Genomic DNA, 18,731 nt, shown 5'->3' with positions numbered 1-18,731 from the left:
GTCAACGGTTATTTTAAAGCCGAGACATATTTGTGTTTTTCTTTCTCCATTCCAATATGATTTAGATAGCAAAAAAATCGTTGAGGATATATTGGCCGTAGTAAAGTTTACATGATGAGATTATTTGATGTTTGTGACAGGTCGACTTCACCCCGGAGTAGTGCCTTCTGCTCATCATCTTCAATCACAATCCGTAACTGATGTACCTGTAAAAATTGAAAGGCTACATTCAGCAAATTCTAGTAAGCTCATCGTGAATGTACATACATACATATCAAAAATAGATTATATAGTGTTATTTATTTTTTCCAAATTATTTTATATAAATAGTTAAAATGTGTGATCGTTGAATCGCCTTATGTGGGATTTAATTTTGATTTTATTGAACCTTTACAGAAAAACGTAAAGAACCACCCGATTCGTCAGGTTCAGAACTTAATAAACAAGTAGTTGAAGGTACGCCACCAGGAGCGTCAGCGCCTTCGTCGTCGTCGACGGGACCTACTCCTCGAGCACAACCACCACCACCCAAACGATCAAGAAGATAGTAAGGCTTTCTTCGTATTATTTTTTCATTAGGCTTGTATTTGGGACGGGCAATGGAAAAATTGCATAACTCAATGTAATTTTTCTATTAAACGCCCCTTTTATTTGGTCAGCATTGTTAAATTAACTATAGTGGAAATTGTTACAAACGAAATCATAGCTAAAAGAATTTCATTTTAATATAATTTTACAAAAAACTTTTACTTTAAGCCAATCCATTTTATTACTAAGCTAAATATTGTATTTATTTAAGAAAGATTGGTTAATGAATGTTTCGCTAACACGAAATTGATTAACTTTTGATGTATCACTCACTTGGAGAATAGACTTCAGATGTCAATAGAGATTCGGATTGTAAAAAAATTGTATATATTTTCATCCCTACCGATTCCACTATTGATAATAATTTAATTAAAAATGCTGACTAAATTAATAAAAGTCTCATTCCAAAGAATATTGCTGTTCAAATAAGTGTCATATTAATTGTAATAAATTTTTGAACTTCTCAAGTCGATTCGCCAAACTCATTTTGGGTCTGATTTTTTTTTGAAAATTGAATAATTGATTTTAAAGTAATATTACTGTCGAGTCTTAGTGTGTAAGTATTTTGGAAACGAAGATCAGTTTGTTATGGCCCATTGTATAGTTATGGTGGCAGTTGCTCGAGTGCCGATGAGGGTGATGATGGTGGAGATCCCAGCACTAAAGCGGCTCGGGAGAAGGAGAGGCGGCAGGCGAACAACGTCAGGGAGAGGTGAATATAATCAGTATCGACATTGTTGCATGCCTTTCGATCATTTGTTTTCTTAAACATCCGCATGCACCCATTTGTTGTTTGTGTACACTCTCATATCACTCCTGTTTATTTTTAATTTACAGTATATATATATAGTCAAAATAATACCTGTAGATTGTTTCGATCGATTCATTTCCCAATATACAATCATATGAGCAAGTTGTATCGTAGTTAATAATGATCAAAAAGATTCATTTTTAATGTTAAATTACATACCATTGAATGTAATTTATTGTGTATTTGATTTGATTTTAAATGTGATCATTATTGTAAATCTATGTATGGTGTATTTTTTTTTTACCCGATCATCACTTGGTATAATATTTATCTTTAAACGAATGTAATTACAGTTTGTAATGTGCACAAAATGTGATTGGATTCCGTTCCAAGTAAACGTTTATATTACATGTTGTAATTACACTCGGTTATATGAAATTTATTATTTCAAATCATCCGCTTGATACTAATACCTTTTTGTTGTGATTACAGCTCGTAACATGTACAGATTTGCGTTTTGTTTAATCATTCAGTAACTATATTTGTATTACAGGCTGTAATTACACTATTCGGTGTGCATATTGAAGTACAATAATACCATTTTGATGTGATTACAGCTCGTAACATATACAGATTCACGTTTTTTTTACTCATTCAGTAACTATATTTGTATTACAGGCTGTAATTACACTATTCGGTGTGCATATTCAGGTACAACTTGCTCAAACACTATTATAGTAAACATTAAACGGTTCATTGTATTTTTTGCATCTGATAATTTGTTAGTTATTTTGATTTATGAAAGTAGTTTCCTAATTTTCGTTTATTTAAAGTAGATTTGTATCGCTTTTTTTCCGGTATACGTATTATAATTGCTTTATATTGTATGATATGTAAGTGCATGGAATTTCAACGGAATTGACTTTTAACAATGTTTTTTGAATAATTCATATATTTAAAATATATTAATCCACAGGTTGTTTTTCACCTTCATATACGATTCGTGCTATTGATTAACGCACTTGCATAAATAAAAAATGCAACATTGATGTTTTGTTTCCAGATCATAATAATAATCAAATTGAGATGAAGTTTATTTTTTTTTTTGCAATCATGTTGCATTTTTAACGTTTCATCATATCATTGTTTCATTATCGTTCCTCATTTTTTGTCTATATATATATTGATTTATATATAAACATTTATTGTTTAACTCCTTAAAAAGTCTGCCGCCTCTCTTTCTCTCTGTCACTCCTTCGTCGAGCGTTCTAAGGTGAGTGAAAAGTGTGTGATAGCAATCAATTATTAAGTTTAATAATACATACATACATTTATATACACATAACAGGAAGTAATGCCTTTTCATTAATAATGATATTTAAATTTCCACATACATATGTAGAGTATGTTGATTAATTTTTTCAATTCATACATTTTGAAATATTTCAGCTGTAGATAATACATAATAGTTTGAAAGGTTCATTCTCTTCTATTATTGCGATATACATATTTTTCTAATAAGCATAATCATCATCAATTAGTATTTGTATGTATCTGTTTTATGTTGTTTAATAAGCGTACAATTTAACTCTTTAACCGTGAGGTGAAGTTATATTTCAGCTGTTATTTATATATTTACTAGCGATGTTTTTCAAAAAACCCGACAAGCAAACATCCCAGACTCCTGTGAAAAAAGAAACAGTAAAAAAAAATATTAAATAGTTAAAATTGTACGTTATAATGCAATAAGAAACTATTTTCAGTCAAGTTTATAACAGTCCCAGATTATTTTTTTTATTGTGGATATTTTCTCGCAGGGGTGCTTATTGCAGACAATAAATAGCTCAGATAAAATAAAAATAATTAGAAATTTTACTTTTTTTATAATTAGAACTGTTTTACATTTGGCAAACAAATTTGGCGTAGAAACAATTCAGTTCTATATACTATAATATAAAGAGAATGTATTACCAATTTGATGTGTGACTGAAAAGCCGTGAATGAAGCAAGATTTTGGGTCGTAAGACTGATGCAAAATCATGCTAGCAGTTTTGATTTCATATTTTGGTCACATATTGAATAGCATTGATATAAATCACACACATACATCACCGTATATATTGATTTATTTATTGTCTTAACCCTTTGAGTGCTGACGTATTTTCTGTTGAAAGCCCGCCACTCTGAAAATTTCGCCAACAGTTCCAACTATAATTATTTAGAAAGCCGTTATAAAAATTGTAGCTAATCCAAACAAACCCTAGATAACCACCGCTGAGGATTTCGAGTTTTGTAAAGGTGTGTTTAGACTCTCTAATATATCTTGTAACAATAAAAAAAAAACAAAACAAGTCTATTAATGATTGTATTTTTCCAAAACTAGTTCCATCTTCTTCAATGTTGTTAAAATGTAATGCTCACAATCTAAATGCTAAGCCACGATTTAAAATACTCAGCAGTTAGGGATTTCCTTCAGGTAATTTTGCTATGGTTATAAATTCAGAAATTCCGGTGCAAACCAGTCTTTATAAACATTGACACAGATTACACGACCCATGTTCAATACATTTTTTTTCAATACTGCTTGTCAAGGCTTAGCAGGTAGTATTCTTGTTTATTTTTTACATACTCAAAATACAACGCCGATAGGCGTATTTCAGGCTCATGGACTTGTTGGCAAAACGCTAATCGGCGTTGTTCAGCATTCAAAGGGTTAATTTGCTTTTATATATATGATTTTTTTTTAATATAGATAAAGCTTCCGAAACTTCAATAGTTAACTTATTCAATCAGTATTGAATAGGCTATCTATTTACCTGATAAATGAGTTATTCTTTTTTTTTTTATTATTCATTTATGCGAATCGTCTAGAAATATTTTTTGGAATACATACGAGTAAGGGATATATAATAATAATAATGATGGTTAGCTAATATGATAATTCTACGTAGCGACTACAATAGTATTAAACGAAACTATTTGGTTTGCACATTTACGCAGTTGTTCGAGTGCGGACGAGGGCGAGGATTGTGATCTCGATCCAAGAGCAAAAGCCGAGAGAGAAAAAGAGAGACGGCAGGCAAATAACGCGAGAGAAAGGTACGAATTTACGACACATTTTAGAACATTTTCGTTATTAATAACATACATTTTTTTTCGTTCAATTTGATTTTATTCCTGTAATGAAATACGTAATCTCGTATTTACATATGTCACTAACTCTATCACGTTAACGTGCGTTTTGTTATGCTTTTACTTTTCAATTTATAAGCAGCAGTGTGATCTAGACGAGAGATTACTTGGGACGCTTATATTGTATACTCAATAAATAAGAAAATCTACACAATTTGAGTATATTTCAATTACGTTTTTATTTATTTTTCGTTGCATGATTATATACTTACATATTGCTTGATTTGCACGTGCACCGTAATTATAGTTCTTTTTTTTTTGTACCGGATTCTTCGACGGTTCATCGGCGTAATATTTAATGTAATATTTTTGTCCAGGATACGGATAAGAGATATAAACGAAGCGCTAAAGGAATTAGGAAGAATGTGCATGACGCATTTGAAGAGTGATAAGCCGCAAACCAAACTTGGAATTCTCAATATGGCGGTGGAAGTCATCATGACGTTAGAACAACAAGTTAGAGGTATTATATTCACCGATTATATGTCAATACTATTCAATGTGTGTAGAGTGTTTTATTGTTGATTTTTGTTGTTGTTGTTTTAGAACGAAATTTAAACCCCAAAGCAGCGTGCTTGAAACGACGCGAGGAAGAGAAAGCGGAAGACGGTCCAAACAAACTCGGTGCTCCATTACAGCAGCTGCCTTTGTCACACCCCCACCCACATTCACATCCTCTACCTTACACGACAATGCCGGTTAGTAAACAGTTTACAGTGTGATTCTACAAACCGATTACACGTAATTGATAACACTAGTCTGTATATTTCAATATGCGAATTACATACATTCGCTTTGTGTGCGCTACGACTCGTCTGAACAATGATAATGCTAATTTGGATTAGTGTGTATGTAAATTAGATTGTAATACGATATGTGTGTAATAAGTTAGTACTGAAACAGTGAAATTTTCAGTATGACAGATTGTTGAATTACTGCTTTTTCTCAATTTCAAATATATGTTTGTATATTTCACTATTCGGAAGAATGTAATGCATATTCAATTATGAACCAGGGACCCGTTATTTTATGGATATGACCAACCCATGACTATCTTTGTATTTGAGGGATATGAGAAGGTCACAAAACAAAATTCGATAATTAGACATACATACCGGTTACGAGAGCATTATCGATGCAAATTGGGCGCAAATGTAGGGAAAATTCCACAAAAGTTCTACTTGCAGTTGTCGAATTTTGTTCGAAATTTTTTCATTTCTTAAAATCACTATAATTATTATACACATTAAATATCAAGAAGATTAAAATAATTTAAAAGGTTAAAATAAAATAATAAAATATTGTTTTAAAAAACTACTACTTTCCGGTTTACGAATTCTGACCAAAACCTTATCAATTCGTCAGAATCTTTGGATTGCTAATTGTAAAGTATGTGCCACACATTTTATTTCGATAAGATGAGGGAAAGAACAGCTGTCAATGGAAGGTAGCATATGTGCTTCATAATCTCTTTCATTATTAATAATAATCTGGTTTTCTTCGTCTATTCGGTTTCTAACAAGTCAACAAATTTGATCATATTAACTCCATTATCTGTTGTAACAGACTAGATTTGTTTGATATCGATATTATTATTTCTAAAAGTTTCAAAAACATTTTTTATATACATTTCTGTATGTTTGCCCATTAATTCTATCATTCCCAAAGTATATATATATATATATTAATTTTACCGATCTGAAAAAAATACCCGTTCGGTTCGGCTTAGGGTCTCATTTATAATCACTATAATCCAGCTTGTCGGATATTATATGCTGTAAATATTGTGTATTATATATAACTAATGTTTTGATTTTGATTTTTCAGGGTTCGGTACCGGCTGGTATGTCACACGCGCCGCCTGGTCCCCCACCACCACCATCACAATAACGATCGCCCCCCCTTCACATCGCACACAATATTCCTCATCACGCATCCGATGGTTATTACTGTCGCCTATAACAGATCGTACTGTCGCATCACCACACTGTTCAATAAATATCTTTTATAAATAAATAAAAATAAACATGTATAGGAAGGTATATTCGTTATAGAATTTAAACAGAAAAAAATGTGAAAAAAAAAAGAGATCGAAGTATATTTTGTAAAAATAGAGATTTTTATTATTGAAATGAAAAAAAATATAAAGTGAAGTGAATCAATTTCAAAAATATATATATTCTTATAAAATAGGTCACGGTTTACAGTGAAATCTGTATGAATTTTTTTTTTTTTAATTTATATCAGATGATTTTAATTCTATTAAATTATTTTTAAACCAGTGATACTTTTCTGTATTAAAAAAAATCAATTATTCAAAATGTGATGCACGCGGACAGGTTTCACAGTACCGTACGTGACTGAATTGACTTTTTATCATTAAAAAATAAAAAGTGATAAGCAGTGTGTGATAATAATTAAAAAAAAATGGTGATTAAAACGAAACAAATATTTATATTGTGACCATACGTAGATGCGGATGCAATCAGACGATCAGTGGGGATATGTGAAAAAAAATTGTAAAAAAAAAAACAATATATATATAAATATATATATAGACTGCAATTTTTATATTAAAATTTAGTGTTTAAGAACTTTTAGATATTTTTTTTTATTATTATATATATATATATATTATTCTTAAAAAGTAAGTGAACATTATTCGGTTTAAATATGATTGTTCCATTGATTTTTAATTGTGATGATGTCAAGGATGCGTCCTTTTGAAATGCCACCGTTCCATTTAAAAAATGAAATAACATCCTCAGCTTTACGATTAACCAACTAGGCGGAGAATATTATATTGAATAATATTCCTCGTTTTATTCTCAGGCAACTTAAATGTGTATGTGTATATTATTTTATTAAGTAATTTAAATTTAATTATATGCCATTCAAATGGTTTGAATTTTTTTTTACATATGTACCGAACTCGGATAATTTCACGGTTTTAAGAATGTCTTCCACCGTATTGATAGTAAGTTTTTTTTATTTTTTGCTACAGATATACTTCATTCCATATAGCTAGGCAGTAAACGTAATATGGATTTGGATTCTGATTGGTCGACGATTCTCACACAATACTTGTTATAATGAAACGTTGACGTTCAATATGTTTTAGTAGATAATACGTAATTATAAATATGCACTGCGCAATATACACAATGTGCATATCGTGCTCGCCCTATGGGTCAAGTACAATCTTACTAAACTGTTTTTTATTTTTTACCTTTGACTGTGTATACATGTTTTTCTGGCTAAAAGCAGTTGCGTATTTCTCTGCCTACTGTCTAATTATATGGAATGAGACGTAATTTAGTACAAAAGTAGTATCGGGAATGGTTTATTTACTAACACGTTGCCGGTTAGTATCGAAAACTGTCCCGTCAGGTTCGTTTCGACAAAAGTACAGTGTTCAGTTTATAACGCAACCGTGGAAAAGAATTGCAATCGTTTAATATTGTTTTTAATTTACATTCATTGTGTATACTTATCTCGATTTATACTCTTGCCCGATGCATAGGCTGTATATTGTATATATTTATATATATATTAAGATGATTTTTTTAATTAGTTTATTTTAGAATGAAACTCATACGTTTTAAGTTCTTCAAGTATGCCATGCTTTTGTTAAGTGGTTGTTATTTATTTTCATAATACTAACTTCTTTTTCGCAAGGAGCAGCTTATTATATACACGTCTTTCTTTTTTTATTTTATTTTATTTGTCTCTTATTATGAATGCAAGATATATTTTTATTTTTGTTATTTTTATAATATTATATACAAATTTTTTCTGTTTTTGTATGAACAATTACTTTTATCATACGGCTAATATGAATTCGCGTTGTTTTTATATTTTATTCTGTATGATTTGACGGCGTTATATATAAACAAGCCTTATGTTTTTGTTTTTTTTTTACCAAATATTGATAAATACTCCTCGTATTCGTATTAATTTTCCATTCCAGTTTTTTTTGTTTTCTCGTTAAGCTTCTCTTATACTTTTTTCATTAGGAATAATTTGTCGTAAAGTGTGACTCATATATATATTTGTATATATGATGGTTCTTCGTATTTATATGTTGTTTTAATTAATAACGGTATAAAATATAATGAAATCTCGTGCATAATACAATTTTACGACCACACACATTTTTTTCTTAATACGATGAATGAAACTTAGACTCATTGTGTTCTATTTTTATTGTTTTAAATCGAATAGATTTTAGGCTTGTTTTATTTTCCTTTTTTTTTTATTGTAAATCATTATTATTGTATTTAAGGTATTAATTTTTATTAAATGTACGATTATTTTGTAAGGTTTATTTTTAAACGTATTGTACAAATGAATTTTATTATTATTATTATTATATTATAAAGTTTTAGTTTTATATACTTTTCATTATATTTTCGTCGGCAATATTTTTAATATGTATGAATTTATCTCATTTTTATCGCAACCATTTATATAACGCATGTTTTTTTTACACCGTACTTAAATAGAATTTAAATTTTTGGTTTTTTGTTTTTGTTTTTATGTAATTGAATAATGCCTAAAAGGTGCCATATCCACGATAGTTAAATTATACTACTTCAATGTACTTAAAACTTTGATTTAATAAAACAAATGTATTAAAGGACGGTAAAAACATAATCGAGTGATATTTCATATTGTAATTGTAATCTTAAATGTAATTTTTATTTTTATTTATTTCCGACGTTGAATCAGTCTGTTTGTATGCCCGAATTGAATTCCTTAGTATTTTTTTTAAATAAAAAAAAATTAGTAGTATATTAGTTACATAATTGATATGGACTGATGACATATTTTTCAAAGTGTATTTTTATATTGGATCACGTGGAAAAATAAATTTTTAGCAGTATCAATAATTTTAATCGTGCCAAGGATTTCTAAATGAAATAAAATACAAAATGTTACAGATTTGTCGTACATAATTTCAAAAAAATATATTTAAGCATTTGATGAAAAATTTCATATTAAGCCATCTTGTTGTTTCTCAATATTTTTCATAGATTTTTATTTCAGCAATAGAATAAATGATTCAACAATCCAAAATCTACGCTTGATTCTAATAAATTAAAAAAAATTCTGTATATATCAAAAACAAGGTGGCTGTATATAATGTTTTTTTAAATCTGCTAGATTTTAACATCAACTATTTGAAATTACGTACGATTTGATTGCAACGTCTTGTATTAAAGGTTATATATTAAAACCTGTATTGTAAATTCACCCAAATGTACCATAAAATTACAAAAATAAAAAAATAATTCTAAATGAGGTCTAAATTGCAATTTTTCACTGTTAGGTCAATTTTTTTTTCATGATTTCGTACAACAGTGCTTCTCAACATTTATTTGATTTGTGTTTTATACATATTTATATAAATACTATTTTCTAGATGTGCAAATTGAAATACCGGTCGAGAAGCACTGCCTTATATAGATAGTATTATGTTATGTCGGTATTCGTCAAAAAACCAGTGAAGAATTTCAATTTCAAGCGGTATGATTTTTTTTTTGTGTTTAATTCACAATAAACTGAAATAAATAAATAAATGAAAAGGTTAGGTAAGCGATTGATATTCATAAGTTTACCTAAATAAACAATAGAATATATATTGATGATAATATGCTGCATATTAATTATAATGGAATAATCATATTGTATTATGATAATATTGATAAGAGTGTTTTAAGAATAATTATAAAATTGAAATAGCATTTATGCAGAAATTAAACAATAAATGTGCCATTCATTTTTGCATAAAAAAAGCCTTGCAGCACTTTATTTTCTTCCTTTTTATTATTTTTCATACTGTCAATATGAAAATTTACTTATTCTACATTTACTTACTTTCAATATGAAAGAAATGGGCCTAAATTACTACGTATCTGTAGACCAAAGAAATTCTGTGCAATCCATTTACAGAATTGTATGAAATAGACTTGGCATAGAAATAATTATTTCCGTAAAGGTTATATGTACTACTTTTCATCATGGAGATGTGAAATGAATATGATTTACAGTGTCGATATTTGCCTCAAGCTTATTGTAAAATATATTTTAACACTATGACAGTCACTGACTCATATTTGTATCATGTTGGGTGCACAACGCTTAGTGGCCGCTGGTACATATATGATTTACGATTGCGCGAACTGTATTAGTTCACTGATATATTTTTGTATCACGTTTGCGTCAATCTTTTGTTGCCGATGATAAACGAATATATATCAGTGGACTGAAAAATATATTCGCGCAGTCGTGAATCCAGTAAGCGTTGTGCACCCAACATGATACAAAAATGAGTCAGCGGTCACCATAGTGTTGAAGAAATGTACCTTATTGCCTCGATTGAAGTATTTTTAGGTTAAGTTAAGTGAAGTAGTGTAATAAAAAGTGCGTTTGTACATAGAGAAAAATACTTTGTATCTTAAAAAAAATGTTTGTGCAGTAAACAATCATCGAATAAAATATTTTGGCATTATAAAGTGACCATTAAAAAATATGAAAAGATCATTCGAAAAAATGGATTTCAGCATTAGAATCATAGAAGTAGAATCGCTCTCAGCCTCCAAAAATGTTGCTACAAAAACTCTGCACGGCAGAGTTTGTTCATTGTTTGCTAAACTTCGTCTCTCTCTTCGATGGCTCGCTTTCAGACCATACTTTTGTTAACAATGACCATTCTATGCATTCTACTTCTATGATTAGAATAGATACAAAAAGTGCCAACATTGCAGTCAATTGTTGAGTGTTTACGTATGAATATGAATGATGTCAGGTCGTAGATTCGAAGCTAAGGTTGTAGGTGTCGAAGGTCGCAAGCTGAAGAGTGATAAAAATGAAGGAGTCCAGTAGAGAAGCGTTCGTCGTTGCCGGTTCGTATTCAGTTCATCTGTCATTTTAATGCACATTTCATCCGTTTTTTATGTAGCAAATTTTTTTTTTCTGTATCGTTTAGAAACTTTTAAATGCACATTCAAATTGTTCCCAATAATAAACCAATCATTATTGAAAGCGTCATTTGCTACATAAGACCTTAGCTCTAATTTGAATGTGTAGCGGTCGAAATATTATCGACGGTTTTCAGTGGCGGCTATTTTATATGGGCCACAGCCCTCCCAGTATAGTACATATGCATGCTAATTTTTTTTTGTCTGCATTTGATCACCGGTATGGTCAACGAACTACCACAACCCCTATGAGTTCTCACGAGCCGCCACTGAGTTTTCATTTTTTACTAGTTATAAAAGTCCAAATTACATGACCAAAAAAACCCAATGATATTAATTAACAGATCAAATTAAATATTTATTTAATTGTGCTCCCTTTGGTATTGGCATAAGTCGAAATGGAAAATGAGAATATTGTCAAATCAAAATAAAACAAATATTAAAAAGAATAAAAGTATAAACTTTAATTCCATATTATCTTAACTTACATAAAACACATAGATTTATACAATTTTTTAATTCTAAACATCCTTCATTCATGTTTTATTTTTTTTCTTTTTCTTTTTTGGCGTTTCTTCTTCGACTGCCTCTGTCGCTTCTTCCTCTACTTTGACCTTCTTCTTCTTAGGTGATTCTTCTTCAACTGATTCTTCTACTTTAACTTTCTTCTTCTTTTTATTAGGCGATTCTACTTCTGGTTCCTCTACTTTCACTTCATCAGTCGCACCAGTCATTGACTTCTTCTTTTTCTTCTTGGGAACTTCCTCAGATTGTGATGGTTCCTTCAATGAAAAAACAAAAAAATAACATTAATAAAAATGAAAACAATTGAATAACTACAAAAGATTGTTAAAATATATGTATAACATACTTCATCATCTTCATGTTCTCGCTTTAGCTTCTTCGGAATCGTCGAATCAGCTGCTGCTGGATAGTGTTTAACCTCACTGTAAAATAAAACAGATTAAAAACACTCTGAATATTTAAACAACATACATATAAAATTAGGACAGTGGTCATACCTGACTCCGTGATATTTATCAAACTTGGCCTTTGCCTTTCCACTACCGCTGATCATTCTGAAATTGCCTTCCTCGAGCAGTTTGAGCCTCGCCTCCAATTTCACTTTATGCTCAGCACCAAGATCAAAGGTGACATCTTCACCCAAAGCGTCAACCCTGGTCGCCAAAGCAGCCTTGGCTGCCAACATTCTCGACATTTTTCCTTTATTCTTTGTACTTGACTGTCCGATGAGTTGTGCATGATAGATAATACCGTACTTGGGTGTTTGCTTTCTAGTTTTCAACGCTCGGAAGAGAGCCTTCTCAGCTCCGAGGATTTGGAAAGTGGAAGCCGGGTGCTTGGCGAGATTCATCAACGATCCAGCTTTGGATATGAGCCTGGCTCCGATGTGTTCACCGACCAAAACTGAAAGATTTGGAGCCATAGCCATCATCCTAGCCTTGAGGTAGTCGGAGAGATGAGCTCTGTACTCGTTGATCGAGATGATCTCGTCACACAGATTTTGAATGTTCGTTATATCGTCTTCAGATATTTCCGTTCCCATCGATACTTCAGCTGCTTCCTTGACGCGCTCTTCATCTTCTTCGGTCAATATATCGGACAGATCTGTTTTGATCGCATAATCTCTGGTGCCGACTAATTTGACAGTCTTTACGTAAGTGATGTTGTCGGATACAATTTTTCCGAGTTCGGGGAAATGCCAGCCGTACCATTCTCTACACCTCATTATGTAGTTATTCAATTCTTTATCCAAATCATCTAATAAGCATTGAGCTTGGACTATCATCGTGTCGATTTTGTCCGGTGAAAACTTGAGCTTGTAACGAGATAGGGAGTGAGCTAAACCGAGAGCCATAGCCGTCATTTCCTTCTTCGGGAGCCCAGTCAACAGACTGTCTAACTGAGACCGCATACATCTCATCAGCTCTTGCACGTTCGTGTTGGAAACGCATTGGAAGTCGAGCTTATCTTTAATGGCGCTGCCGAGCTTCGAATCGGCCACGAGTAATTGGTCTTGTATGTCGTCGCTTTTAAGGCCTTGAAGGAATTTCTTTAGACTCTTGGGAAGTTTTCCTTCTATGGCGGCTGTCGTTGCGGAAAGAGCCTCAGTTGTATCGGCGAATTTTTTGAAATGTTTTAATTTAACACTGAAACAAAAACGTCGAAATAAGTATGTGTTAAAAATTAATTAATTTAATGAATATGGAAGGAATAGAAGTGCATACATTTTACTAGCTTTTTCAGGCGTTGCGAAATCTTCATATAAATTGTCAACCTCGGACAATTTACTGTCATCTAATAACTGAAAACAAACAAAATGTAAATATAAACATCAATCAAACTTAGTACGGAGGACGCGTTCCTAACCTCGAAATATTGTACCAACTTTCTAATGGAAGCCTATAATTGAGATTTAAACACAATAATAGATATTTAAATGATAAGGCTCGATGTGTAAAGTGCGAATTAATTTCATTAGGAATACATAAAAATGCTTTGGAATTGAAAGCCGGATTTTGAGGTTAGAGCACGTGGTCGAATCGAAAGCTATACAAACCTTGAAGATGGCGTAGCCAGCCGGCGTTTCGAATAGAACCAACATGGTGAGGGCGGGGCGGAGGCGCAGGGGGCGCGGAGGCCTCCACTGGGCAGGCTACGTCACACTCCACACGTCACACCACGCGACGAACAGACAGCGACCAGCGTCAACCATGCGCTTGGTCGCTTGATCGCTTGATCGCTTGGTCTCAACAACATCACCCAAATCGCCCATATTTTATGTTATTAAAAATCACTCGTTTCGCCAGTGCTATACAAAAATAATAAATTATAACTAGAGGTAGGATAGTCACAGTGCTATCCATTGTTCGGCAAACCTTTAACAATGCATTTACAACCTTTGAACAATACACGGCCCCCTCAGGCTCCGGTGACTAGTTATAACAAATAATTAAGTACACAAACTTTCATTTGAATAATGTGTAGGTGACCACTAGATTCCAACGAAACCCTAAACTAGTTGTCATCGGGAGTATCATTGATGGCACAAAATTTAAATTGATACATAATCAATTATACCACTAAGATCTTACTTTTTAATTTTAAAATCCAACTCACCTTAGTATAGGGCTACCATTGGTCCCGGATTTTCCGGGACAGTACCGGATTCCAACTCTGCGTCCCGCATAGATAAATGTCCCGGATTTAACAATTTATCAAATTAAATTTACAAATGTCTGAGGCAATAGTTAAAAAGATATAGCATCATTTGCAATCTCCTTATTACTAACACACGCCTTATTACTATTTACGCGGATTCTTCAAACCATAAAGATTTAAAGTTATTTCTGATCCTCATTAGATATTTTGATTGCAAAGAAGGTGTTCAAGCTAAAATTTTAGATTTAATTACCTAACATTGCCGTAGAAACATTGGAAATAATGACGAAATCAGCATTGAATTCAAATGAGTTGGAGGGATATTGTGCAGATAATAGAAATTCTAACTTTGAAGGTGTTAATTAAATGAACCACAAATTCATTCTGATTGCTATAGTCGTAAACTGTGTGTGATATCGACCAAATCTCAACAATGGAAAAGAAGAAGAAAAATAAAACAAGTTTGACGTTTCTCGAATCCTTCGGTTTCTTTCAGTGTTTTTTGCAATGGAGTGCAGACTTTGCCTTCGTCCTGCTCCGCCCATCTCCATTAATGGAAATCCTCATCCTTATTCACTGACACCGGAATTGGTGGAGCGCATTTGGACCTGCTGTCGGCTGCAGGTCGGTACACTTTGATTAACTTAAGCTTATATCGAAATAGTTTGAATGTGAAAATCCTTAAAAGATTTAATCAAGTAACCCAGTCGTACACTATTGTATGTAAATCATAGGCATCATAAATCGATGACTTAGACCGTAAATCAACCTCGTCCAACCTATATATATGTACATGCACAAGCAAAGAAACATGAGCTCATCATACAACTGCAATCTAAATACCAGGGGAACAAAGGATGACCTCGATATTATACGCAGCCTTAATGGAATGAACAAAGATGACTTCGATTCCCCCAGCAGCTCAAGAGCTACATCATTACTATTTGAAATGTTCCAATTAGGTACCTTCCGATGATCAGATATAGACGTCATTAATGTCGGAATCCACATCAGGTTCCAGACTTAAATAACCATCGAACTCACTCTTCAATGACTTGATACCTATGATTGATTCCCTATACTGTATTTTGGAGATTTTGGATGCCTTTCGGTTAGCCTATTAACATCTGAATCGTCTCTGAACCTTTTACATTTACAGGTTAAACTAAAAGAATCGTTGCCGGGAACAATATGTCTTTCGTGTGACAACAATCTGAAATTGCTCAGCACTTTTCGAAACGTTTGTCTTCAAAGTGACAAAACATCAAAACTGAGGCTAAACGAAAGTGTGAGAATCAAGACGGAAGACATTTTCCTCGAAGATTTAGTTTGGGAAAACGAGTCGCAATCGATAGCTTGTAGCAATTCTCGTATCGCTGATGAGGTAAATGAAGGGGTATCCAGTGCCCTGATGAAACGATTCTGATCAAGCAAAACACACATTTGAAGTTATCATGTTTATTATATTTTACAGATGCGTGGAGAAGAAGCTACATTGGAAAAATCATCTAAAACTTCTTATGAAATATGTTTGATACAGTCCAAATCGAACGAAAATCTCAATTTCGAAGATACGTCTAGCCGCATGCCCAAATCAAGACTACAACAAAAAAATCGTACACCGTTCAAATGTGACACATGTTTCAAATTATTTGCTAAGAGATCTTGTTTGTTGATCCATGAGAGATTTCATACTGGGGAAAAGCCGCACAAATGTGACATTTGTTTAAAATCATTTTCTCAAAAAGGTCATCTCGTTAGACACATGAAAATTCATACCGGGGAAAAACCGTACAAATGTGATGTTTGTATCAAATCATTTGCTCAAAAAAGTAGCCTCGTGATTCATAAAAGAATTCACACTGGGGAAAAGCCGTACAAATGTGATATTTGCTTGAAATCGTTTTCAGACAAATCTTGTCTTATATACCATGAAAGATGTCATACTGGGGAAAAGCCGTACAAATGTGATATATGTTCCAAGTCATATGGTCACAAAAGTTTTCTTGTTGTGCATGTGAGATCTCACACTGGGGAAAAGCACAAATGTAGTGTTTGTTCAAAATTATTTACTAAAAAAAGTAGTCTCGCTGCACACACTAAATCTCACACTGGAGAAAAGCCATACAAATGTGATGTTTGTTCCAAACTATTTATTCACAGAAATAGTTTTGTTATGCACACCAAAACCCACATTGCAGAGAAGCCATACGAATGTGATATTTGTTTAAAACCATTTTCTGACAAATCTTGCCTTGCAATCCACAGAAGATACCATACTAGGGAAATGAAGCATAAATGTGAAATTTGTTCAAAATCATTTGCTCACAAGAGTCGTCTGTCCACACACGCTAAATCTCACACTGGAGAAAAGCAGCATAAATGCGACATATGTTTAAAATCATTTTTCACAAGTTCCAAACTTGTGGTTCATAAAAGAATCCACACTGGAGAAAAGCCCCACACGTGTGATATTTGTTTGAAATCATTTTCTCAAAAATCTAACCTCGTGACCCATAAAATATGCCATACTAATGTAAAGTCGCACAAATGTGATATTTGTGATAAGGCATTTGCTCAAAAAAGTTATTTGGTTACCCACTTGAAGTCTCACGCTAGAGCCAAACCATACAGACGTGACACACTTGCGAATTCAGAAAAAGTCAAGGAGGGTAGCCATTCATAATGAGTGAGCTCTGATGATCGCTACCTGCAAAGAAAAAGAGGATCCAAAGTAGTCCTAACCATCTGCTCGGACAGTTTTCGTCGCTTGGATTTTCTCCAAACCACCGGGGAACATCCTTGGGTCCATTTGGATTTTGTTGGCTTGTCTTTGATTGTTTCTGTTGTTTATTTTCCCCAAACCTAAATTGTAATGTACCGCCTTTGAAAAAATAAATTTGTAGTTCCGATATCTAGCTTCAGAGAATATTAAAATTTTTATTACATATTACATACCTCCTTTACGATTAAAATTCAGGAAAAAGTTTGCCTCTTATCTGATCGTTTTCCTACTTTGCCATATTGCTCATTTTGGTCATCAATATAAGTAAATGGATCCTCCGCCATTACGATAGAGATAAAATATCGTTTAAGAAGCGTTTCAAGATCAAAATTTTTTAATGTCGGTGACGTCTCGTAGTCATTAATTTTATACATAGATGGCGGTAGTAAAATAAAATTATTGGTATTTTTATTCAAAATAATAATTAGGGATTTTAATATGAATTCCTTTTCATTTCTCAACGATAATCTCACTTTTATTTCAACCTACCTGGGATTATGTAATGTAAATACTATTTTTACTAACCTCTTATACGTTTCACATGGTTTTCGTTTATTAACTCTTCAGGGTCTATGCTGAACTTAGTGTTTACAAATTTTGAGACCAGTCGTTGTCTAAATAAGAGTGATTATAGTTGGTATTTAATTGTATAGTTGGTTTATAAGTATTTAACTAACGAGAATTAAAGTACCAGATATTTCGTATTCGCAATGTTTGTGGCAACGAAATCGTGCGCGCGATTGCAATTTGCCCAATCATCCATTTACCATAAATGAGCAAACTATAGGTGTATTTATGAAGGTCTCACTTGAATCAATTCATTTTAATTTTAGTTTTATTCGGGTTCAATAATTGAATAAAATGTTATTAACTTAATTAAATAAAATATGTATTAAAACGCATCACAAATTTTAAAAAAATATTTAAAATTCGAGTGAAAAGTAGACAGGTAGTTTTTTTATAGCACTGATACCCAATAATAAGTAGCTTCAGTTTTTGTGTAATTTAGAAGACAATTATTTTATTATGAATAAGTGAAATAAGTGATTACAATTACTGGTTAAATGACGTTATTACTATGCACGTAGTTACTAAATTTTGAGAGCAGCGATATTTAACAAATGTATATTTATTAGTTTCGTGGATGTACATATATATAAAAAATTCTAAATAATAAAAAAGTCAATATTTTACACATTAATTTTATTGGTTGATGAAACTAAAGACTTTATTTATATACATTCCTAGA

The 18,731-nt window shown here is 32.1% G+C and overlaps 4 protein-coding genes across 20 annotated transcripts in view; 2 read left to right on the top strand and 2 right to left on the bottom strand.

The window, feature by feature from the left end:
- The window catches only part of da (transcription factor daughterless), a 49,885-nt gene extending 42,845 nt beyond the window's left edge, over positions 1-7,040 (top strand). For 4 of the 17 annotated variants that reach the window (XM_077436429.1, XM_077436420.1, XM_077436426.1 and 1 more), the window contains 6 exons: positions 141-242; positions 397-547; positions 1,193-1,300; positions 4,849-4,994; positions 5,078-5,229; positions 6,359-7,040. In XM_077436429.1, the coding sequence (XP_077292555.1) occupies positions 141-242; positions 397-547; positions 1,193-1,300; positions 4,849-4,994; positions 5,078-5,229; positions 6,359-6,421 (722 nt within the window). In that variant the 3' untranslated portion in view covers positions 6,422-7,040. Of the gene's footprint in view, positions 1-140; positions 243-396; positions 548-1,192; positions 1,301-4,339; positions 4,439-4,848; positions 4,995-5,077; positions 5,230-6,358 lie in introns of all 17 variants that reach the window. The other 13 variants (XM_077436423.1, XM_077436430.1, XM_077436428.1 and 10 more) reach the window with 5 other exon arrangements.
- LOC143915612 (uncharacterized) overlaps positions 1-18,731 on the bottom strand; it is an 854,026-nt gene that overhangs the window by 723,975 nt on the left and 111,320 nt on the right. The gene's annotated exons all lie outside the window — the stretch shown is intronic.
- nop5 (nop5 ribonucleoprotein) lies at positions 11,954-14,321 on the bottom strand. The gene is made up of 5 exons (XM_077436569.1): positions 14,096-14,321; positions 13,764-13,840; positions 12,537-13,685; positions 12,386-12,461; positions 11,954-12,296 (listed from the first exon to the last, which is right to left on the bottom strand). The coding sequence occupies exons 1-5, from the start codon at positions 14,138-14,140 to the stop codon at positions 12,051-12,053; spliced, it is 1,593 nt and encodes a 530-aa protein (XP_077292695.1). The 5' UTR covers positions 14,141-14,321; the 3' UTR covers positions 11,954-12,050.
- LOC143915354 (uncharacterized) lies at positions 15,110-18,673 on the top strand. Its single transcript, XM_077435967.1, has 3 exons — positions 15,110-15,321; positions 15,857-16,081; positions 16,172-18,673. Exons 1-3 carry the CDS (start codon positions 15,205-15,207, stop codon positions 17,381-17,383), a joined length of 1,554 nt encoding a protein of 517 aa, XP_077292093.1. The 5' UTR covers positions 15,110-15,204; the 3' UTR covers positions 17,384-18,673.

The sequence above is a fragment of the Arctopsyche grandis genome, chromosome 8, assembly GCF_051622035.1.
Source record: "Arctopsyche grandis isolate Sample6627 chromosome 8, ASM5162203v2, whole genome shotgun sequence".
In the NCBI taxonomy this organism is placed as follows: Eukaryota; Metazoa; Arthropoda; class Insecta; order Trichoptera; family Hydropsychidae; genus Arctopsyche; species Arctopsyche grandis.
The sequence above is the reverse complement of the archived record's forward strand: the minus strand, read 5'-3'. Positions and strand labels throughout refer to the sequence as shown.